The sequence below is a fragment of the Neolamprologus multifasciatus genome, chromosome 15 (genome assembly GCF_963576455.1).
Source record: "Neolamprologus multifasciatus chromosome 15, fNeoMul1.2, whole genome shotgun sequence".
Lineage (NCBI taxonomy): Eukaryota > Metazoa > Chordata > Actinopteri > Cichliformes > Cichlidae > Neolamprologus > Neolamprologus multifasciatus.
In genome coordinates this window covers 27050663-27074587 of record NC_140453.1, presented here as the reverse complement: position 1 = coordinate 27074587, position 23925 = coordinate 27050663, and the positions used below count along the sequence as shown (strand labels likewise).

At 42.1% G+C, this 23925-nt stretch overlaps 1 protein-coding gene and 1 long non-coding RNA gene across 3 annotated transcripts; one reads left to right on the top strand and one right to left on the bottom strand.

Annotated features, from left to right (window-relative positions):
• Positions 1-96: 96 nt before the first annotated feature.
• Positions 97-23101, top strand: LOC146502284 (photoreceptor outer segment membrane glycoprotein 2-like). Of its 2 annotated transcripts, none has more exons than XM_085133461.1 (4): positions 97-1000; positions 1437-2800; positions 17488-17725; positions 19560-23101. In XM_085133461.1, exons 2-4 carry the CDS (start codon positions 2220-2222, stop codon positions 19779-19781), a joined length of 1041 nt encoding a protein of 346 aa, XP_084989587.1. In that variant the 5' UTR covers positions 97-1000; positions 1437-2219; the 3' UTR covers positions 19782-23101. The 2 variants fall into 2 exon arrangements, with proteins under 2 accessions (XP_084989587.1, XP_084989586.1); XM_085133460.1 differs by having other exon boundaries at positions 19527-23101.
• On the bottom strand, positions 3203-6227 carry LOC146502285 (uncharacterized). Its single transcript, XR_014869477.1, has 2 exons — positions 5812-6227; positions 3203-3416 (listed from the first exon to the last, which is right to left on the bottom strand). It is a non-coding gene; the product is annotated as an uncharacterized LOC146502285 (long non-coding RNA).
• Positions 23102-23925: the final 824 nt, after the last annotated feature.

Here is a 23925-nt window from a genome sequence, read left to right as displayed (position 1 = left end):
TACCTGCAGTTAATGTAACAGGCTATCTTCATATCATGTATGCTTTGCAGTACGTCAATAAACTGAGATGCAGTGATGTGAATCTGAGTTCATGTGTTTATTTAGGTGCTTTGCGCAGTTTCTCCTTTAGTCAGAGAGATCGCTGACTAAAGGAGAAACTCTGGGGATTATGATTTGGAGCGTATGTCTGCACATGTCTGTACATGAGGATGCTGATTGTTGTGCTTGCTACAGTCAATGCTGTCTTCTGTTTGGTTGCAGTTAAAATAAAACAAAATAGGATGATTGAAAACTGATAGTGACAGTTATGTTCATGACACAAATTTCTGTTAGGAAAGTCTACAAGTTGCACAGCACGGAGTCCTTGAATTTCCTAATTCCATGCTGTTGTGGAGTTTCACAGAAAAAGATAGGATATTAGAGGAATACAACCACTTGTACAAAGAAACTGAAAAGCTTTAAACTTTCTGAATGAAAACAACCTGAAGCAACACGTCATCCCAACTATCCCCAAACGTGTCCATCCCTCACAAATAACAGGTGATTATGTGTAAAACATGTTGAATTAAATAATATTAGCAAATACGGTTAAACCACTTACTTATTAAGAAATATGTCACTACCGTATACACTCCCTTCTCCTATCTTTTCCACAGAAGCTTAACTGACCCCATCCTCCTCATCTCTACTCCATCATCTGCTCTCCCCCTGCCTCCTAATATACTCTTGCAATATGTTCAGATCAGCATGATTTAAAGAGTGGATGTGTCTTTCTGCTGAAGGCCTAGCTGGTGAGTCGAGGGTTAGAGATTGTGTCAGCTTATTACAGCTGATTATCTGTAAGGGGATTAGAAGTACAGGATGGTGAGTTAACAGGCACTTCAAAATTGCTCTTCTCAGCTTCAATATTTGCTTTGTGTCAGAGCTCACCTTGCTCCAGGATAGCGGGAGATCAGCACGACAATGGACTAGCAGCAGGTGTTAGATTTCACTACCCAAGGTAAAGATTTTGTCATGTGTTGTATTGTGGGTATAGTATTGGCTGATTGGATAAGTGTATATGTGCTGCCTGACAGCTAGCATCCTTAGCTCGTCTCATCTTTGCACTTTCTTCTGATCTATAATAATGAAAAGAAAAAAAATGCCTTCAGTTCGTGCATATTGTAGAAATGTATAGTCTTATGCTTTGGAAAGCATTCATGGACCTCGGCAGACAAAAGAAAGAACATTCGGATTAGTAGATGTTTACATCCGTCTTTGTGCAGTGTAAAAGCATCAGTTAGACCTAAGTTGGAGTTATTTCATCTGAGTCAACGCTAATGGGTGTGTCTATATGATTCTTAATCCTCTGGGAATCACACAGCTGGGATTCTGATGATGGTGGTTCTTAGTATTTGTGTCAGTTTTGGTAAACTGACCTTCTTTCTTCCCCGCAGTGCTCTAATGCTGGTCATGTCAAGTTGTGGTCTGCAGTCAGGAGTGCCTAAAATATCTCTGTAAGCTGCTTATGACACTCAGTGGGCAGCAGCCTCCTTCCTGCTCCATCCTGCAGCTTTCATTTAAAGAAAAGTCCACACTGAAGCCTGACCTCTGACCTCTGAACCTCTCACACCTGTGTGGACTTCACAATTGAGCCACCATACCCCATCTGCCTGATGGTTCATGACAGCAAGATTCAAACACCTTAGTTTAGACTAGTTCTCAGAACTGTTTGTCCAAAGGGAAGTTTTTCTTATTTTGAAGAGATGAAATGAAGGCCTGATTGGAAACCAGTCAGAGTGCGCACAGCCAGCTTCTAAAAAGCCTGATTGCTCTGTGCCTTCGTCTTTACATATTCACGCTCACAATTGATTTACAAAACACACATCTAAAGTACTGACATGACTGATATTTATGAAAAGTGCAACCTTAAATATTTCAGTCGGTGGGGCTTTAGAAGCTTCAGCTGTGAGCAAATGAAGTGAGAATGATGAATTTGGTGGCTTAAAATTATATTAATTTGTAAACAAGTTTCAGTATTGCAACAAAAAGGCATATGCACAAACAATATGCTGTCATGTTGTTATGTAGAACATAAACTCTTTAGCTCAGACAGCCTGACAGTAGATTGTTATGCAGCACCTTGTGGTCAAAAGTGTTCATGCACACTGAGGGTGGCCACCTTTTGGCCATGTTAGCAGCTTCTTAGCCGTGAGTCACTCAGAAACCTGAGAACGGTCATGGCAGTTGGGAAGGTGACATTTAGCAAGGTGGAGAGAGAGAAGCTAGCTGAGGTTCTCTGGCTGCTTAATTGGATTTCTGTAGTGACAGGAACTATCCTCTTTGGCCTTGGCTTGTTCCTCAGAGTAGAGATTCACAAATGGCAAGAAGTGATGTCGGAGCAGGGAATCCTCTATGTGCCACATATGCTGATCACCACAGGACTAGCAGCCTGCTGCATCAACTTTTTCGGTGGCAAGATCTGCCTGGACTGTGCCGACACCAACAAGTTCCTGCGCTGGAAGCTGGTGATGATGCCGTACATCATATGCACCTTCTTCTTCACCTCTTGCGTCCTGGCAGGGGCGCTCATGTGCTACGGCATTCGCAGCCAAATGGAGGAATCCCTGTTTATGGGCCTGAGGAATGCCATGCGATACTATAAAGACACAGACACTCCGGGCCGCTGCAACCTGAAGAGAACTGTGGACCTACTGCAGATCCAGTTCCAGTGCTGTGGGAACACAGGATACCGAGACTGGTTCCAGATCCAGTGGATCAGCAGCCGCTACCTGGACATGGGCAGCAGTGCTGTGGTAGAGTAAGTTGAGCAGGACATGCTGAGTCTTTCTGGGTTTGTTGATTACTGTGAATGATACACATGGCAGCAGGTACAGGGTCCTTCAGTAGAGTGTATCAGACCAAAGCGCACCAGGTTAAAAACTACACCCCGCCTAAAGGTGTCTCTCAGAAAAAAAACCCAGTATTAGTGCAAAACATAACGTAAACAGAGTACCAAAAGTTGATTCTGTTCATCTGGACGTAACGTTTTCTGGGAGAAACGTTTCATCACTCATCCAACTGACTTCTTCAGTCTCAGCTGACTGCAGTTTTCCCCAATCTTATAAACGTTACATTTGCATAATGACTGAAACCAACCCACTGAAGGAACAATGGGCTGTGAGGTCAGTTCCTTAATCCTAATTATGCAAATTCTCATGACCATTGATCAACAACCACTGACCAAAACCCACTGATCAAAGACCACTGATCAATGGCCATGAGTACCATTCACAGAGAGTTGGGGAATGGCTGCAATCACAGCATTGTAAGATGGCGAAAGATGTACCCTTAGGCCCCCTCCTCGATTCAGAGATGGTCTTTCCCTTTTCACGTAAATGGCCTCCTTGACTCCACCCTCAAACCAGCGTTCTTCCCTGTCCACGATGTGTACATCCTCATCCTTGAAAGAGTGTCCACTAGCCTGTAGGTGTAAATAGACTGCAGAGTCCTGGCCAGACGAGGTAGCTCTTCTTATATGTCAAAGGTAGCTCTTTGACATATCTATCTAGTAGACTCCAATTTGTGCATGTAAATGGAGAGTCCTCTTCACACACTGAGGTTGATTGTGGAGTTCCACAGGGTTCGGTGCTAGGACCAATTCTGTTTACATTATACATGCTTCCCCTAGGCAGCATCATTAGAAGACATAGCATACATTTTCACTGCTATGCAGATGACACCCAGCTCTATCTGTCCATGAAGCCAGATAACACACACCAATTAGTTAAACTGCAGGAATGTCTTAAAGACATAAAGACTTGGATGGCCACTAACTTTCTGCTTCTTAACTCAGATAAAACTGAGGTCATTGTACTCGGCGCTGAAAAGCTTAGAAATATGGTATCTAACCAGATTCTTACTCTGGATGGCATTACCTTGGCCTCCAGTAACACTGTGAGGAACCTTGGAGTCATTTTTGACCAGGATATGTCCTTCAACGCACATATTAAACAAATATGTAAGACTGCGTTCTTCCATTTGCGCAACATCTCTAAAATTAGAAATATCCTGTCTCAGAGTGACGCTGAAAAACTAGTTCATGCATTTATTACTTCCAGGCTAGACTACTGCAATTCATTATTATCAGGATGTCCAAAAAACTCACTGAAAAGCCTTCAGTTAATCCAAAATGCTGCAGCAAGAGTACTGACAGGGACTAGAAAGAGAGAGCATATTTCTCCTGTTTTGGCTTCCCTTCATTGGCTTCCTGTTAAATCCAGAATTGAATTCAAAATCCTGCTCCTCACATACAAGGTCTTAAATAATCAGGCCCCATCTTATCTTAATGACCTTGTAGTACCATATCACCCTATTAGAGCACTTCGCTCTCGCTCTGCAGGCCTACTTGTTGTTCCTAGAGTATTTAAAAGTAGAATGGGAGGGAGAGCCTTCAGTTTTCAGGCCCCTCTTCTGTGGAACCAGCTTCCAGTTTGGATTCAGGAGACAGACACTATCTCTACTTTTAAGATTAGGCTTAAAACCTTCCTTTTTGCTAAAGCATATAGTTAGGGCTGGACCAGGTGACCCTGAATCCTCCCTTAGTTATGCTGCAATAGATGTAGGCTGCCGGGGGATTCCCATGATGCATTGAGTTTTTCCTTTCCAGTCACCTTTCTCACTCACTATGTATTAACAGACCTCTCTGTATTGAATCGTATCTGTTATTAATCTCTGTCTCTCTTCCACAGCATGTCTTTATCCTGTCTTCCTTCTCTCACCCCAACCGGTCGCAGCAGATGGCCGCCCCTCCCTGAGCCTGGTTCTGCCGGAGGTTTCTTCCTGTTAAAAGGGAGTTTTTCCTTCCCACTGTCGCCAAAGTGCTTGCTCATAGGGGGTCATATGATTGTTGGGCTTTTCTCTGTATCTATGAAGTGCCTTGAGGCGACATTTGTTGTGATTTGGCGCTATATAAATAAAATTGAATTGAAATTGAATTGAAATTCTGTGTTGTGCCATCCGCTTCGCCAGAGGTTGTTTGGTTTCCCCGATGTATAAATCCTGCCAATCCTCCTGGCACTTAACAGCGTACACTATGTTACTCTGTTTGTGTCAGGGGACCCGATCCTTGGAGTGGACCAATTTTTGGCGCAGCGTGTTTTGGGGTTTAAAAGCCACAGAGACCCGGTGTTTCGAAAAAATGCGTCTCAACTGTTCCGATACTCCTGACACATATGGGATCACTACAGATTTTCGCTTGGGCAGCGGTTGTCCTTCTCTCCTGGATCGGCTGGAGCTTTCTTTAGGTGCCTTTCCAGCTTTGACAAAAGTCCAGCTGGGATAACCACATTTACTCAGGGCCTTTTTGATGTGCTGTTCTTCTGCCTCCCTGGCCGCTGTGTCAGTGGGGATGGTGTTCGCTCTGTGTTGTAGCGTCCTGATGACACCCAGTTTGTGCTCCAGTGGATGATGAGAGTCAAACCTTAGATACTGATCCGTATGAGTAGGTTTACGGTACACGTCAGCTTTTAGATGTCCCCCATTACTGATGGAAATCTCACAGTCTAAGAAGGCTAACCTGCCACTTTTCATATCCTCCCTGGTGAATTTGATGTGTCGGTCCACCGAGTTAATGTGATCCGTGAAATGTAGTACGTCCTGAGATTTGATTTTCACCCAGGTGTCATCCACATATCTGAACCAATGGCTTGGTGGTGTTCCAGGGTAGGATAGCAAAGCCCTCTTTTCCACTTCTTCCATGTACAAATTGGCCACGATGGGTGAAACTGGGGAGCCCATGGCACACCCATGTTACATCTTTCGCCATCTTACAATGCTGTGACTGCAGCCATTCCCCAACTCTCTGTGAATGGTACTCATGGCCATTGATCAGTGGTCTTTGATCAGTGGGTTTTGGTCAGTGGTTGTTGATCAATGGTCATGAGAATTTGCATAATTAGGATTAAGGAACTGACCTCACAGCCCATTGTTCCTTCAGTGGGCTGGTTTCAGTCATTATGCAAATGTACTGTTTATAAGATTGGGGAAAACTGCAGTCAGCTGAGACTGAAGAAGTCACTTGGATGAGTGACGAAACGTTTCTCCCAGAAAACGCTACGTCCAGATGAACAGAATCAACTTTTGGAGATTTATTTTCCTGGATGATTGAGAATGCATCAAGACGTAAACAGAGTACGTTGTTAACTGTGCTCAGATAACCTTCATCGACTGGTTGTTTGTGGTCACATGAACCCTCCAGTTGTCAAACAGGAATAATAATTTAGTTGTTGAACTTTGAAGGCCCTCATAGAGTGTTGCAGGTGGATGAATCTAGAATTCACAGTAACAGTGTTTACATTTTGCTGTGTAGTAGTGATTTGTGTTTGCTGAAGTGCTGGACTCAGGTTCCGACATGATTTATCCAGCAGAGCAGGGTTTAATGTACACAGACACATGACCTTTAATGTTAGGAGAGCATAACACTTTCCACAAACCCTTTCACTGTAGAAAATCTTAGAAATTACATCAGATAGTACATTAAGAGTTCTAAATATATAAAATATTAGTCTAGATGTCAGTAGATAGCAGACTGAACTTTTTTCTTACCCCTCACAATTTATTTAGTGCATAATCCTAGCTGTGGTGGCTGCTGTAGGACAAACACCTCTGGCTGCCCATTAGTTGTAGTGAGTGTAGTCTGCTGTTACCTCAGCTGTTGGTGTCCAGGTCCATTTACTCTGGAAGAGAGTCTGATAAGAGTCAGAGGAGCTCACTTGTGATACTGAGGTGAGTTGCTGAAGATCTGCTGAACATTTCTGTCGGTAAATGCTGCTGTTAGCCTCTGTTAGCTGGTGTTTGGGAAACTTTTTTCAAGGCTGATCTAATGTTTTCAGGCTTGGAGACTTAGCAAATAAACTCTCATACCATATGAGAATATAATCAAACTGTTTGATTTTTGGGACATTTGTTTTAATGTTAGTTTATGTTAGCTGTTGTTGTTGTTGTTTAGTCAGATGACAATTTTAGGAATAAAGAAGTGTGTTTGTGCACATTTTTATGTGTCAGAGCCCTGGCTTTAATTAACAAGATACGGTTTGTGGTGAGGAGGAAGAGGGATGAGGTGGAGATGAGGGACGAGGAAAAAGACATTTATTTGTTTGTGATCTTTAAATTAAATGTAACTGTGGTACTATGTGGCTGGTCTGTTCCATTGTCATCATGCAGGTGGGACAGCCATGTCATTCTTAGCCACTGCATTCAAGATGGCAGGGCAACACGGCGGTGTCTAGGTCCATTTACTCTGGAAGAGAGTCTGATAAGAGTCGATGAGTCAGAGGAGTCAGAGGGTTTAAGAGTTCATGAGAATGCATCAGCTTGTTGGAAGACGGAATTACGCACTAATCAGTATATATTTATGAAGACTTTTTTTCTATGAAAAACTTCTAAAAATGACCGACTGCAACTTTAAAATAGAGTTTCATTAGATGCTGCATCGACTGATTGTGTGTCTGTTTAGCTGCATTCTTACGGTGGCCCCTAGAGACAAAGCACGTACAAACTCCAAAACACTTGCAAACTCCAAAACACATGCAAACTCCAAAACACTTGCAAACTCCAAAACACATGCAAACTCCAAAACACTTGCAAACTCCAAAACACATGCAAACTCCAAAACACTTGCAAACTCCAAAACACATGCAAACTCCAAAACACTTGCAAACTCCAAAACACTTGCAAACTCCAAAACACATGCAAACTCCAAAACACATGCAAACTCCAAAACACTTGCAAACTCCAAAACACATGCAAACTCCAAAACACTTGCAAACTCCAAAACACATGCAAACTCCAAAACACTTGCAAACTCCAAAGCACATGCAAATTCCAAAACACAACGGAAGTGCTCCAGGACTCTAGGGGCAGTGTTGAGCTTTTGTTACCTAGTAACTACACGAGCCAGGAAGTACCAATGACCGGATTTGGGGTCTGCAGCCTTAAAGGCCGCATTTTAAGGCCGATTACGTCACAGCGACACGACGAAGGCTGTCCCAATTCAAAGGCTGCTCGAAATGCGGCCCTCAAATGCGTCCTTAATTTCCCTGAATTTTAAGGATGGGTCGGTGTAGCCTTCATGGCCCAACATATCCCAGATTTCATAGCGCGGCTGTGGTGTGGATAATTTTGCCGAAAAAAACGGCGGCAGCGGAGCCGCCGAAGAGAAAACTTTCAGAAGTAAGTACTGAATATTATGTCACTTATTTATGCGCAAATGTTTTTATAATGAAGAACATTAAAACATTACTGTTGGCCGCATGTCGGGAAAGTTATGTGACATTAGCGATGTTTGTACTAACTTGGTTTTAAAGCCTTTACTTCAAAATATACACCATTCAATAGTTGACTTTAATCTTACAGAGAATGTGATGATTTTATGGATAATTAAAGTCAGTCATATATCCACAAACACAACAAGCTGAAAGTCAGTGATGCTGCTCGGTTTGCAGTCTTGAATATCACAGCACAAGCAGGATTCACTGCACTGTTAATGTTAGCTATGCTATATTTTTGCCTTTGTTCGGTGGTGTCGAGACAAACGGACTTTAACGTGTGTTTGAACGAGCTGACAGTTCACTCGTTAAGCTGAAAGAAAGATGCTTTAATCACAGGAGTCACACATGTGTCCACTGTACCCTCTGGGAACTCTTCTTGTTTTGTAATAACACAATCCTCCTTCTTTTGTGCTGTTTTGTAGCAGTGTATACACCTGAGACTGTCACCTGTCTGTCTGTCCTGCACTCTCTCTCTTTTTCTTTCTCTCTGATTGTGGAATAAAAGTATGAACATGTGTTTATAAGTTACACTTGTGTTTGAATCCTGCAGCTTATCACACATTTGATTTCTATGTGTGACAACTGCAAGTGTCCAGAGTGAGGACAGACTGAGGGACCCACTGCTGCACATCATCTGTGAGGCTTTGCACCCCTGATGATCCACCAGGACAAACTCAGCAGTGTGTGAGGAAGAGGAGGAGGAAGAGCCAGCAGCAGCTGACAGATGGAGAGAATAGACAGACTGTTCCCTGTTTGTGAAGGACTGCTAGGAAAGTTTAACATAACTAATTGTCTGTCCTGAATCAGTCTTATTAGGTAATGTTCAAATAATTTTATCATTCCAGTGTTTGCAGTGTGGGAGAAAGTACTCAGGGCCTTCAAGTTACACACTATGAAAGGCAGAAACAAGTTTAATATTCAGAAACCTAAAGTATGTATCAGCAGCAGAATGGAGCTAAAAATAAATGTTTGTTTCAGTTCTATGAAGCTTTGAGTATTTTGGATTAGTAGCACTGCTGTGTTTGTTGCATCATATTGCTGTAATTGTTTATATGCTTTATATATTCTGAGGTAAGTTGATCTATAGTGTTACATCATATTCTATAAGGATGTTATGTGTTTGTATACTTTCTGCCCAGTTTGACCCATTTAGCAGAAGTCAGCCTGTTTAAGGCTCTGATATCTATTCTGTATGACTTAAAGCAGTTATGACATGGTATGATTTTCTCACCCAATAAAGGAATATTCAATATATCAGTCTACTCTTCATTCTATCAGAAACAGTTATCACAGGTCATACAATTTCTTTTTACACATGTATGTAAGCAATGAGCCAAATTTAGTAATGCCAACATACTGAAGGAACAACATTTCTCTCTTATATATGATACACCTATATATGCACTTTCAAAGATACTTGTCTTTGAGTGAAGATTTAAGGTGATAAGACATATAAATAACTGCAACTTGAATCTGTACTGAGGCTCAGTATTTGACACAGAGTTCATGTTCACTGCTGTAATAGCTAATAATGATTAATATAATAACTATAATATTGGCCATATTATATTTACATTACCAAAGTGATATGACTCATAGTCTCAATTCAATTCAATTCAATTTTATTTATATAGCGCCAAATCACAACAAATGTCGCCTCAAGGCACTTCATAGATACAGAGAAAAGCCCAACAATCATATGACCCCCTATGAGCAAGCACTTTGGCGACAGTGGGAAGGAAAAACTCCCTTTTAACAGGAAGAAACCTCCGGCAGAACCAGGCTCAGGGAGGGGCGGCCATCTGCTGCGACCGGTTGGGGTGAGAGAAGGAAGACAGGATAAAGACATGCTGTGGAAGAGAGACAGAGATTAATAACAGATACGATTCAATACAGAGAGGTCTGTTAATACATAGTGAGTGAGAAAGGTGACTGGAAAGGAAAAACTCAATGCATCATGGGAATCCCCCGGCAGCCTACATCTATTGCAGCATAACTAAGGGAGGATTCAGGGTCACCTGGTCCAGCCCTAACTATATGCTTTAGCAAAAAGGAAGGTTTTAAGCCTAATCTTAAAAGTAGAGATAGTGTCTGTCTCCTGAATCCAAACTGGAAGCTGGTTCCACAGAAGAGGGGCCTGAAAACTGAAGGCTCTCCCTCCCATTCTACTTTTAAATACTCTAGGAACAACAAGTAGGCCTGCAGAGCGGGAGCGAAGTGCTCTAATAGGGTGATATGGTACTACAAGGTCATTAAGATAAGATGGGGCCTGATTATTTAAGACCTTGTATGTGAGGAGCAGGATTTTGAATTCAATTCTGGATTTAACAGGAAGCCAATGAAGGGAAGCCAAAACAGGAGAAATATGCTCTCTCCTTCTAGTCCCTGTCAGTACTCTTGCTGCAGCATTTTGGATTAACTGAAGGCTTTTCAGTGAGTTTTTTGGACATCCTGATAATAATGAATTGCAGTAGTCTAGCCTGGAAGTAATAAATGCATGAACTAGTTTTTCAGCGTCACTCTGAGACAGGATATTTCTAATTTTAGAGATGTTGCGCAAATGGAAGAACGCAGTCTTACATATTTGTTTAATATGTGCGTTGAAGGACATATCCTGGTCAAAAATGACTCCAAGGTTCCTCACAGTGTTACTGGAGGCCAAGGTAATGCCATCCAGAGTAAGAATCTGGTTAGATACCATATTTCTAAGCTTTTCAGCGCCGAGTACAATGACCTCAGTTTTATCTGAGTTAAGAAGCAGAAAGTTAGTGGCCATCCAAGTCTTTATGTCTTTAAGACATTCCTGCAGTTTAACTAATTGGTGTGTGTTATCTGGCTTCATGGACAGATAGAGCTGGGTGTCATCTGCATAGCAGTGAAAATGTATGCTATGTCTTCTAATGATGCTGCCTAGGGGAAGCATGTATAATGTAAACAGAATTGGTCCTGGCACCGAACCCTGTGGAACTCCATAATTAACCTCAGTGTGTGAAGAGGACTCTCCATTTACATGCACAAATTGGAGTCTATTAGATAGATATGATACAAACCACTGCAGTGCAATACCTGTAATACCTACAGCATGTTCTAATCGCTCTAATAGAATATTACGGTCAACAGTATCGAATGCTGCACTAAGGTCAAGAAGGACAAGCACAGAGATGAGTCCACTGTCAGAGGCCATAAGAAGATCATTTGTAACCTTCAATAAAGCTGTTTCTGTGCTGTGATGAACTCTGAAACCTGACTGAAACTCTTCAAATAAACCATTCCTCTGCAGATGATCTGTTAGCTGTTTGACAACTACTCTTTCAAGGATTTTTGATATGAAAGGAAGGTTGGAGATTGGCCTATAATTAGCTAAGACTGCTGGGTCTAGAGATGGCTTTTTGAGTAAAGGTTTAACTACAGCCACCTTGAAGGCCTGTGGTACATAGCCGATTATTAGAGATAGGTTGATCATATATAAGATCGAAGAATTAATCAATGGCAGGACTTCTTTGAGCAGTTTTGTAGGAATGGGGTCTAAAAGACACGTTGATGGTTTGGAGGAAGTAATTATTGAAGTTAACTCAGAAAGATTGATTGGAAAAAAAGAGTCTAACTTAACATCAATGGAACTAAGAGTAGCTGTAGATAATATTACATCTGTGGGATGATTATTGGTAATTTTTTCTCTAATGATAAAAATTTTATTTGTGAAGAAGTTCATGAAGTCATCACTAGTTAACGTTAAAGGGATGCTTGGCTCAACAGAGCTCTGACTTTTTGTCAGCCTGGCTACAGTGCTGAAGAGAAACCTGGGGTTGTTCTTATTTTCTTCAATCAGTGATGAGTAGTAAGCTGTTCTGGCTTTGCGGAGGGCTTTCTTATAAAGCAACAAACTATTTCTCCAGGCTAAATGATGATCCTCTAAATTTGTGACACGCCATTTCCTCTCCAGATTACGAGTCATCTGCTTTAGGGTACGTGTTTGAGAATTATACCACGGGGTCAGGTACTTCTGATTAGAGACCTTAGTTTTCACTGGAGCTACAGTATCCAGAGTCGTACGTAGTGAGGAGGTGAAATTATTAACAAGATAATCGACCTCTGTTGGGGTAGCGTTCAGATAGCTGCTCTGCTCTGTGTTGGTACAGGGCATTGACGATGATAACAGTGGCTGGATTATATTCTTAAACTTAGTTACAGCGCTTTCAGAAAGACATCTACTTTGATAAAGTCCACTCTCCACTGCTGCGTAATCAATTATTGTAAATGTAAATGTTATCAAGAAATGATCAGACAGGAGAGGGTTTTCAGGAAACACTGTTAAATGTTCAGTTTCTATGCCATATGTTAAAACAAGATCTAGAGTGTGATTAAAGTGGTGGGTGGGTTCTTTTACATTTTGAGAGAAACCAATTGAGTCTAACAACAGATTAAATGCCATGTTGAGGCTGTCATTTTTAGCATCTACATGGATGTTAAAATCACCCACAATAATTATTTTATCTGAGCTCAGAACTAAATTAGATATAAAGTCTGAGAAATCAGACAGAAACTCTGTGTAAGGCCCAGGTGGACGATAGATGATAACAAGTAAGACTGGTTTCTGAGTTTCACAGCTGGGGTGGACAATGCTAAGCATCAGGCTTTCAAATGAATTAAAAGTCTGTCTTGGTCTTTCATTAATTAATAGACTGGTGTGAAAAATTGCTGCCACACCACCCCCTCGACCTGTGCTTCGAGATTTCTGGTAGTTAGAATGACTCGGGGGTGTTGATTCATTTAAACTAACATAATCATCCTGCTGCAACCAGGTTTCTGTAAGGCAGAGTAAATCAATTTGTTGATCAATTATTAAGTCATGTACTAACAGAGACTTGGAGGAGAGAGACCTAATATTTAATAATCCACATTTCACTGTTTTACTCTTTGGTTCAGATGTGGATACTGTATTGTTCTTTCTTTGTGATTGTTTAAGTTGTTTGTCGCTGGTTTTTAGTTTGTTTTTTGTCTTTTTGGAAGCAGACACAGTCTCTATGGAGATGGGTTTTTGGGGGGGTAGCAGGAGGAGAGAAGCTGCAGAGAGGCGTGTAAGACTGCAACTCTGCTTCCTGGTCCCAACTCTGGATAGTCATGTTTTGAGGGGTTTAATAAATTTGTCGATATTTCTAGAAATGAGAGCTGCTCCATCCAAAGTGGGATGGATGCCATCTCTCCTAACAAGACCAGGTTTCCTCCAGAAGGTTTGCCAATTATCTATGAAGCCCACATCGTTTCTGGGACACCACTCAGACAGCCAGCAATTTAAGGAGAACATGCGGCTAAACATGTCACTCCTGGTCTGATTGGGGAGGGGACCAGAGAAAACTACAGAGTCCGACATTGTTTTGGCAAAGTTACACACCGATTCAATATTGATTTTAGTGACCTCCGATTGGCGTAACCGGGTGTCATTACTGCCGACGTGAATTATGATTTTATTGAATTTACGTTTACCCTTAGCCAGCAGTTTTAAATTTCCTTCAATGTCGCCTGCTCTGGCCCCTGGAAGACAATTGACTATGGTTGCCGGTGTCTCTAGCTTCACATGTCTGAGAACAGAGTCACCAATTACCAGAGTTTGACCCCCGGCGGGTGTGTCACCGAGTGGGGAAAAACGGTTAGACACATGAACGGGTTGGTGGTGTACCTGGGGCTTCTGTTTAAGACTACGCTTCCTTCTCACCGTTACCCAGCCTTTCCCCAGCTGCTTGGGGTCTGCCGGGGAACAGCTAGCGGGGCCTACGCTATCTTCGGCTGCACCAGCTACAGGGGCCTGGCTAGCTAAGGGTGAGAGCAGGGTGCAAAGCCGAGTCTCCAATTCAGTAATCCTGGCCTCCAGAGCTGCAAATATGCTACATTTGTTACAGATATCATTACTGCTAAAGGAGGCCGAGGAGTAACTAAACATCTGACACAATGAGCAAGAAAGTGCAGAAGGGACAGGTGAAGTAGCCATGGTGCTAACGGGTCGGCTACGAGCTAAGCTAGCGAAACAGTACAGAGACAGTGAGTGAATACTATAAATTAGGTAGTGAGTACACAGAAAGTGTGCTTCGGATGAAGCACGTGAAGATTATACTGTGAAAAAAGAATGTATTTAAAAGTTGTTAATTAAACTGCTAAGCAAATAAGCTACTCAGAAACACCACTGTGTTTGAGCAGGAACAGGAAGCGATACTATACCACAGAGCGAGCGAGCGAACACCAAGTGACAGTCTCATGAACAACATTAGCTAATTGTTATTTACTAACTAATCTTAAATGACTGTTCAGTACAGAAATGAAGCTCAAAAATCATGTTTTACTGTCCTGTGGTCTCAGCCTCAGATACTTATCAAATCACACAAAGCTCTTGTAGAAACAAACAAACAAATGAACAAAATATGTTTTTCTTCATTTCTGTCAAACAAAGTTGTATGACACGTTTCCTGCGGTTAGTATCATGGTTGCTAGGCAACCTGGGAAGCGCGACAGAGACTAGACCGTCCCATACAGACAAACTTGCCGTTTATTTTGCAAATCGAGCTCAACACTGCCCCTAGCCTCCTGGAACACTTCCGTTGTGTTTTGGAATTTGCATGTGCTTTGGGGTTTGCATGTGTTTTGGAGTTTGCAAGTGTTTTGGAGTTTGCAAGTGTTTTGGAGTTTGCAATTGTTTTGGAGTTTGCATGTGTTTTGGAGTTTGCAAGTGTTTTGGAGTTTGCATGTGTTTTGGAGTTTGCAAGTGTTTTGGAGTTTGCAAGTGTTTTGGAGTTTGCAAGTGTTTTGGAGTTTGTACGTGCTTTGTCTCTAGGGGCCACCGTACATTCTCAATCATCCAGGAAAATAAATCTCCAAAAGTTGATTCTGTTCATCTGGACATAGCGTTTTCTGGGAGAAACGTTAATAATTTCACTTGCATCCCAGTCACGGAAGCGTTGGAGGTAGTCCGTAAGAGATTACAGTATGACACCAACCTCAGCAACAGGACCACTCTCAGCATCGACCAAGTGTGTTTGCTTTTGGAACTGTGTCTTCATTCCACCTACTTCACATACAAGAGTCAGTACTACAGGCAGAAACATGGGTGTGCCATGGGCTCCCCAGTTTCACCCATCGTGGCCAATTTGTACATGGAAGAAGTGGAAAAGAGGGCTTTGCTATCCTACCCTGGAACACCACCAAGCCATTGGTTCAGATATGTGGATGACACCTGGGTGAAAATCAAATCTCAGGACGTACTACATTTCACGGATCACATCAACTCGGTGGACCGACACATCAAATTCACCAGGGAGGATATGAAAAGTGGCAGGTTAGCCTTCTTAGACTGTGAGATTTCCATCAGTAATGGGGGACATCTAAAAGCTGACGTGTACCGTAAACCTACTCATACGGATCAGTATCTAAGGTTTGACTCTCATCATCCACTGGAGCACAAACTGGGTGTCATCAGGACGCTACAACACAGAGCGAACACCATCCCCACTGACACAGCGGCCAGGGAGGCAGAAGAACAGCACATCAAAAAGGCCCTGAGTAAATGTGGTTATCCCAGCTGGACTTTTGTCAAAGCTGGAAAGGCACCTAAAGAAAGCTCCAGCTGATCCAGGAGAGAAGGACAACCGCTGCCCAAGCGAAAATCTGTAGTGATCCCATATGTGTCAGGAGTATCGGAACAGTTGAGACACATTTTTTCGAAACACCGGGTCTCTGTGGCTTTTAAACCCCAAAACACACTGCGCCAAAAATTGGTCCTCCCCAAGGACCGATCCTTGGGGTGGACCAATTTTTGTGTCCCCCGACACAAACAGTAACATAGTGTAAGCTGTTAAGTGCCAGGAGGCTTGGCAGGATTTATACATCGGGGAAACCAAACAACCTCTGGCGAAGCGGATGGCACAACACAGAAGAGCTACCTCGTCAGGCCAGGACTCTGCAGTCTATTTACACCTACAGGCCAGTGGACACTCTTTCAAGGATGAGGATGTACACATTGTGGACAGGGAAGAACGCTGGTTTGAGGGTGGAGTCAAGGAGGCCATTTACGTAAAAAGGGAAAGACCATCTCTGAATTGAGGAGGGGCCTAAGGGTACATCTTTCGCCATCTTACAATGCTGTGATTGCAGCCATTCCCCAACTCTCTGTGAATGGTACTCATGGCCATTGATCAGTGGTCTTTGATCAGTGGGTTTTGGTCAGTGGTTGTTGATCAATGGTCATGAGAATTTGCATAATTATGATTAACGAACTGACCTCACAGCCCATTGTTCCTTCAGTGGGCTGGTTTCAGTCATTATGCAAATGTACTGTTTATAAGATTGGGGGAACCTGCAGTCAGCTGAGACTGAAGAAGTCACTTGAATGAGTGACGAAACGTTTCTCCCAGAAAACGCTACGTCCAGATGAACAGAATCAACTTTTGGAGGTGTGTCTGTTTAGTTAGTCTTTTTTTGTTTTTTTACCAGCAGTGTGAGTTGTTCACACTCAGTTCACACTGCTTCCTCTGACTTTATTATTTCTAACTGAAGGCCTGAACACCTATATGGAAATGTGGGTGTTTCTCTTCCAACAGACAGTAAGCAGACTGACCCCTGAAGGATTTAGGCCACTGGTCTAATGCAGTTAAGCCTGGACGCTACAGAGGTCAGGTGTCATAGATTAATTAGGATTAACCAATAGGGTCCAGTCAAATAACTTCAGATAACTTATTAAACATAAGTTATAAGTTAGCAATGACAGAAACTTTATCAATCATTCTGATAAAAACGTGTGATAATTGTTTCTGCAGCTTTAGTTTCTTTAAACTTGATCATGAGATCCCTTGGAATATCATGACTCCACAAGCAGCATACAAACATCACTTAGAAACAGCTGCAACATGTATTGAATTTAATTCAATAATCCCACCCTCCCTCCCCTTTTTTCCAATTCTTTCACCTTTTCACTTCTCATTAGTAAATGGTGATCTGCCAGGCCCGGGAGCCACCGACAGTCTCAATCGAGGCCTTCCCCAAACCTCAGCTCAATTCTTGATTAAGCCATTTGCCTTTATCTACTAAAAAGTGCTGCCAAACCTAAAATGAGGATGTGGGCCCAGCTAGTGAAACGATTGACTGACTAACTGCTCTGCATGCAGTAGCAACAGTTCCTGTTCCTCCCTTTCAGTCGTATGAGGAGTAATGTGGAGGGAAAGTACCTGATGGATGGTGTTCCCTTCAGCTGCTGCAGCACCTTCTCCCCTTGGCCCTGCATCCAGCACCATCTCAGCACCAGCTCGACCCAAGACGAGCAAAGCCAGCAGCTGAACCTGTGGAGGCGGGGCTGCCAACAGGCCCTGCTAGACCACTACACCGGCATCATGCAGTCGATCGGCCTCACCGTGCTGCTCATCTGGCTTTTTGAGGTACTGGTGATTTTGCTGAAACTAGAACGGTTCATACAGAACAGAAGTGAAAGCACAGAGGTTTACAAATCAGCTCCATAAAAAGAGATTTTTTAAAACCCCAATAAGATCTTCAAAGCCATCATCGTGGACCTCTGTGGTTTTAAAGGAGACTCACTTTCTGTGATATATGCCATGATCTAATCTCAGATCTTCACTAAATGTGGCTAAATTTTCAAATATTGAGGTAAACATGCAAATCAAATAGAATCTAATCTAATCCAAAGAATGTGAGGGCCTATTAAAGTAACAGAATGTAAATCAGCTTGTTTCGGAAGATGACGGCCTTGTATCAGATGAAGATGGATCATTTTGTACTCTGGCTCATGCATAGCTGCGCTGGTAGAGTCCAACAATGAAAGTGAGTAAGTGGAGCAGCACCAAAAATCAACACTTCCATTGTTGTAGTAGCCTCATAATAGAAAATCAGAGGAACGAGGACAGAAAGAGTGCGTTCATGTTTCTTTTATTGTTCTCGATAGGCACTATTGTATAACACATTTCTGTCAAAATGCAGCTAATTAATGAACCGTGTCCTTGTGTTAGAATAATGCCTGAATGCTATAGTATTTCAGTTTGGTTATATTAATGTGTGCTACATCAGTGAGCTATCCGATGTTGCACTCAGTAGAGTCCTAAGAGTTTTTCTGCTTTCCTGCAGCGTGTCACCTCCCTTTCCCGAAACATCTGTGAACCTCTGTACGGGGAAGGAGGTGTCTTATTCCATTCCATTCAGCCGACTCAGAGTTGAAGGAGCTAATAAATATAAATGAAAATCATTCAGCTCTGTAATGTGTTGTACAGCATCATGGACCACAGGGCTAGGGTTGAGTGTGTCTTTTCCTCTCTATTGGCCTATCACAGCAGCTCGAGCATCAGCTGGAAAGCCACCAAATGATTCCTGTAGCGTTTTTTCAGAGACACCCTCATGGCACTTTTCTAACTGTGGATGTGAGACAAGAGCCTGGGTACAGAACTCCAATTCAGTTTCCATCACTGCAGAAAAAACAATGTGAGCAACAAGAGTACCTTGATGAACTCAGGGATGCCTTAGGATCTGACAGTAAATAATGTTCACCTCACAGGTCAGCTGTTCTACACAACTTTCATTTAGTGATTGTGCAGCTCTTTTGGATAAATCCTGAGCTTCACCTGAGACTTAGATCTCAGGACCTTGCACAGTCCCAGCAGCTTATATCAGCAGAGTTCTCCCTGATATCATGAGCATATTGATCCTCCTTGCCTCATCTCGTTGTTTTTGGAGAAAAACAGAAGTAAATTCCGAGCTTGCACTGACTGTGTTTCTTATACCCTTATTTTTGAGCCACAGATTAACACTGCTCATGGTTAATAAAATGAACTGACTGCTCTTGTGTGTTTATATGTTTATAAATGATAAATTTGTCACATTTACATTCGGCTCAGTCTGTGGGTGAGAGCATGTGGTCTGACCCTAGCTTCGTACAGTAATACCAGTCTGATGTGCACACCGTTTTACCACCCTTAATCACCGGATTATTACAAAAAGTTGGGACCAAAAGTGTCAGCTTGACCCCATCCAATCAAGATCCCCATAGCAGACTAATGCTCTTATTGCAGATTTAACACTGAGCAATTTCAGTGTCTTAAAAGCAACCATGTTAAAGGCAGGGAGATCACAAGATGGGGGCACACAGTCACAATACTTCTGGTCACACTGTGGTCTCCACTGTGACTGAAGTCTAAACTTGATTAAACATACTGTATTTCCTTTTTCCACCAGCTGCTGGTTCTGACAGGTGTCCGTTATCTGCAGACGGCCATGGAGAACGTTCTCCGGCTGGGTGATCCAGAGTCGGAATCAGATGGTTGGATTTTGGAAAACAGCCTGGCAGAAACGGCCCGGTCCAACTTTAACATTATTAAGAACCTGGGAAAGTGTTACCAGGTCGACGACGACCCAAACATCAATGTCCCGACTGCTGCTGCAGAGGAGGAACTGCCATCACAGCAGGTCCAGGTCCTCGTGACCAGCTAGCCTCCAGCCTGTGGAGTCATGGACAGCAGAAGGAATGAGCTGTTCCAAAGATGCTTTTGACTCGGGATAGAAATCACTTCATTCTCCAGGATGCAGAGTGAATCAAGTGGATCTGACACATTTAGCTTCGTCCCAGAGACAAGAACAAAAACTTGATTGTTTGATCGAAACAAGTTTGGAACAGTGGCTAAACTTTACCTGCTGAGTCCTTAGAGCTCTCAGATTTATGGACCAACAAGGTCTTCTGCCTTCAGATACGTGAGTTTGAATAGGTTTTACCTTGATGGGTTTACAGGTTTATAAATGAACTCTTTGTGATGTATGATAAGAGGAGTTATTTTTTATACTTGAAGTAAATTACAAAGCCATGAACTGATACCTTTTGGTCTTTGATTGCACTTTTAATTTTTACCATTCTCCAAAGAAGTCTGATCACTGTGAAAAAAAAATCAACAGCCCATCAGTTAAAGCCTGAAAACAGTACAAATACAGGTTGGGCCATTTATATGGATACACCGTAATAAAATGGGAATGGTTGGTGATATTAAAGTCCTGTTTGTGGCACATTAGTATATGTGAGGGGGCAAACTCCTCAAGATGGGTGGTGACCATGGTGGCCATTTAGAAGTCGGCCATCTTGGATACAACTTTTGTTTTTTCAATAGGAAGAGGGCCATGTGACACATCAAACTTGTTGGTAATGTCACAAGAAAAACAATGGTGTGCTTGGTTTCAATGAAACTTTATTCTTTCATGAGTTATTTACAAGTTTCTGACCACTTATCAAATGTGTTCAATGTGCTGCTCATTGTGTTGGATTGTCAATGCAACCCTCTTCTCCCACTCTTCACACACTGATAGCAACACCGCAGGAGAAATACCAGCACAGGTATCCAGTATCTGTAGTTTCAGGTGCTGCACATCTCGTATCTCCACACCATAGACAATTGCCTTCAGATGACCCCAAAGATAAAAGTCTAAGGGGGTCAGATCGGGAGACCTTGGGGGCCATTCAACTGGCCCACGACGACCAATCCACTTTCCAGGAAACTGTTCATCTAGGAATGCTCGGACCTGGCACCCATAATGTGGTGGTGCACCATCTTGCTGGAAAAACTCAGGGAACGTGCCAGCTTCAGTGCATAAAGAGGGAAACACATCATCATGTAGCAATTTCAAATATCCAGTGGCCTTGAGGTTTCCATTGATGAAGAATGGACCCACTAGCGTTGTACCCAATATACCACACCAAACCATTACTTTTGTTGTTCCAACAGTCTTGGAGGGATCCATCCAATGTGGGTTAGTGTCAGACCAATAGAGGTGGTTTTGTTTGTTAACTTCACCATCCACATAAAAGTTTGCCTCATCACTGAACAAAATCTTTTGCGTGAACTGAGGGTCCTGTTCCAATGGGCTCCTCACGTGTTAACCTCTTCGACATGTCAATGGCTGTGAACAAAGAGAAACTTGTAAATAACTCATGAAAGAATAAAGTTACGTTGAAACCAAGCACACCATTGTTTTTCTTGTGACATTACCAATAAGTTTGATGTGTCACATGGTCCTCTTCCTATTGAAAAAACAAAAGTTGTATCCAAGATGGCCGACTTCTAAATGGTCACCATAGTCACCACCCTTCTTGAGGAGTTTGCCCCCTCACATATACTAATGTGCCACAAACAGGACTTTAATATCACCAACCATTCCCATTTTATTACGTTGTATCTATATAAATGGCTCACCCTGTAGAATAAAATAGAATAGAATAGCCACTTTATTTTCATTCAGAATGCCCACCAGTGCACATCAGAAGGAAATTTTGGTGCATTTACCATCTTGTCATATTTACCTGTAAGAGAAATTTGTCTATACTAATTATTATTAGTAAAGAATGTTAGGAGATAGATATGCTGCACAGCAATAATAGCAGCAGAAGAAAACCAGTACACCATTCTAGGAGTAAAACTGCACTGCTCCAACATTTATAAAAAGAACAGGCAGCACCATGGCATCATGGTTAGCACTGTTGCCTCACACCAACAAGGCCCAGAATTCAAATCCACCACCTAACTTGGGCCTTTCTCTGTGGGGTTTACATTTTTCCCTCACATTCCAGATGCATGGCTCCATAACTCACCTGAGAACAGTCGCATCCATCACCCACTTTATCATCTGGAGCTTCATGACACCAAATGAACTTCAAAAGATTTTGTGCTTTAAAGCTGAAGCAGCCAGTCTCCTTGGTTCCTAAATAACTGACGAGTATGATTTTTCGAAATGATGTTTTCACAAAGCGATCTCAGTTTTGACACCCAATCAGTTCTTTGGCCGTTTTAATAAAAAATGTGGGCTTTAAACAATGCAGTAAACACTGCACTCTGGAGTTACAGCTTTTTCTGAAATGTGTTAATGTGTTGTACAAATGTGTGACAAAGGATGCTGCCAGTGCCCTTAATCATACATGGTGGTTTCATGTATAGGTTCATGCACGTCAAACATGAAATGAGTAAACTAATACCAAATTGTCACAGAGAGGCAGACCCTCAAAGAGTTTCCTGCTACCAGGAGTCAAATCGTGGCCATTGTGTGCCACGCCTTAACCTTTAGGGCCTGTTTTTTAAAATGTTTTATTCACAGCCAGGTCATAAAAGATGAGGCTGAATCAGAGGAAGTCAGCAGCACTAACTCTGAAAGGTAAAATTTGAATTTCCTGTGAAAGTAAACTGCTCATGTTGCTGTTGGTCATTTTCCCAGAATTTTACATTCAAGTCTCAAGTACCTGTGAGACGTACTGAAACACATGACACTCGCAGCCTCCTTAGGCCATCAGAAGGAAATCACTCTGATAAAAACTGGAACAGATGATGTTTGTTTTCACACACAACGTTGTGGGTTTTCAGTTTTAGATGTATTCAAAAGTCTGAGGTGTCGCTGAACACTTTTAAGCTGATAGATTAAAGACACAGTTGCCCAAACAGCTGATTCATTGCTTTATGTCTGAAAACACATTTGAAGGTTTGCTGTAAGCAAAAATGCTTACAGCAACAATATATTTACAATTCCAAGTCAAAATTTATGACCTTTGTTGTTGAATAACAAAGTTTTAATGTTATTTTTATATCCGGTAGAGAATCAGAATGAACTTTGACCTTTTCTGAGACGTTTTCCCAGATGTGTCAATTTGGTCTTCATATGATTCATGCAATTGGGTTTATGACAGTAAAGTCACAGCCATTAGTTACAGTGCATTTCATCCATGGTGGGAAATCTGCTGTTGTTATTGTTGCCCTAAATAAATAAAAATGAACCAAAGAAGACATTTTTCTGTCTCTGCTTTCTGTTCATCGAATGATGTTTGAGGAGCTCTGCAGTCCTGAACCTTCATTGAGTTTATTTACTTCTGTTTGTTTGTTTTAAAAGTTTGATTCTTTTAATTAAAAAAACAAAACAAAAAAACAATCAGGATCATTTATGAGGAGAATGTAAAAGCCCTGAAAGAGGTCACGGAAAGGACTGGTGTGATAGAGGAGGATGTTAGGAACTGGGTGATGGAGGCAGATGTTCTGCTGTGGAGACCTCTAAAGGCCAAAGAAGAGGACCTGCCTTTTGTATATACCACATAAAAAACAGAAGACATTGGCACACAATATGCAGATGCTGTCACACTCTTTTACATATTACGCAGGTTTTGGACACTAATTTGGGAACCTGTGTATTGGTCATGTTCAGAAATTTGAAGGCTTGATGAATAAAAGACTAGTTTTACTAGTTTCAAAATTAAATCAGTTCGAACATACCTGGTTCTGATAAACAGTTTAACAGCGGTTGCTATGCACCATGGGATGTAATTATCTTCCTGTCATTTCATTAAAAAAGGACAGGAAGTGTGTCCTCTTTTAAAGGAGGCGACCCTGGTGCAGAGCTTCAGAGTCACCTCCCTCAGCCGAAGCCCTTGAATCGTTTTAACTGTAAAATTCAGTCTGATGTGTACAAGATCAACTGGGACACCTTTTATCCCTTTGCCTCTGATTTCTTTAAAACTTTTTTTTAAATGTGATCATATCAAAACCTGTCTGAATGCTCCCTGAGGTCAGCATGCTCCTATCCACACCTTCAGCTTCACCTGCCTCAGTTAACTGAT

Excerpts from the sequence above, each read along its gene's own strand:
- LOC146502284 (XM_085133460.1), top strand. The coding sequence starts at position 2,220 with ATGGCAGTTGGGAAGGTGACATTTAGCAAGGTGGAGAGAGAGAAGCTA. Across the intron at positions 2,801-17,487 it reads GGCAGCAGTGCTGTGGTAGA|TCGTATGAGGAGTAATGTGG; the intron begins GTAAGTTGAGCA and ends CCTCCCTTTCAG. Across the intron at positions 17,726-19,526 it reads TGCTCATCTGGCTTTTTGAG|CTGCTGGTTCTGACAGGTGT; the intron begins GTACTGGTGATT and ends TTTTTCCACCAG.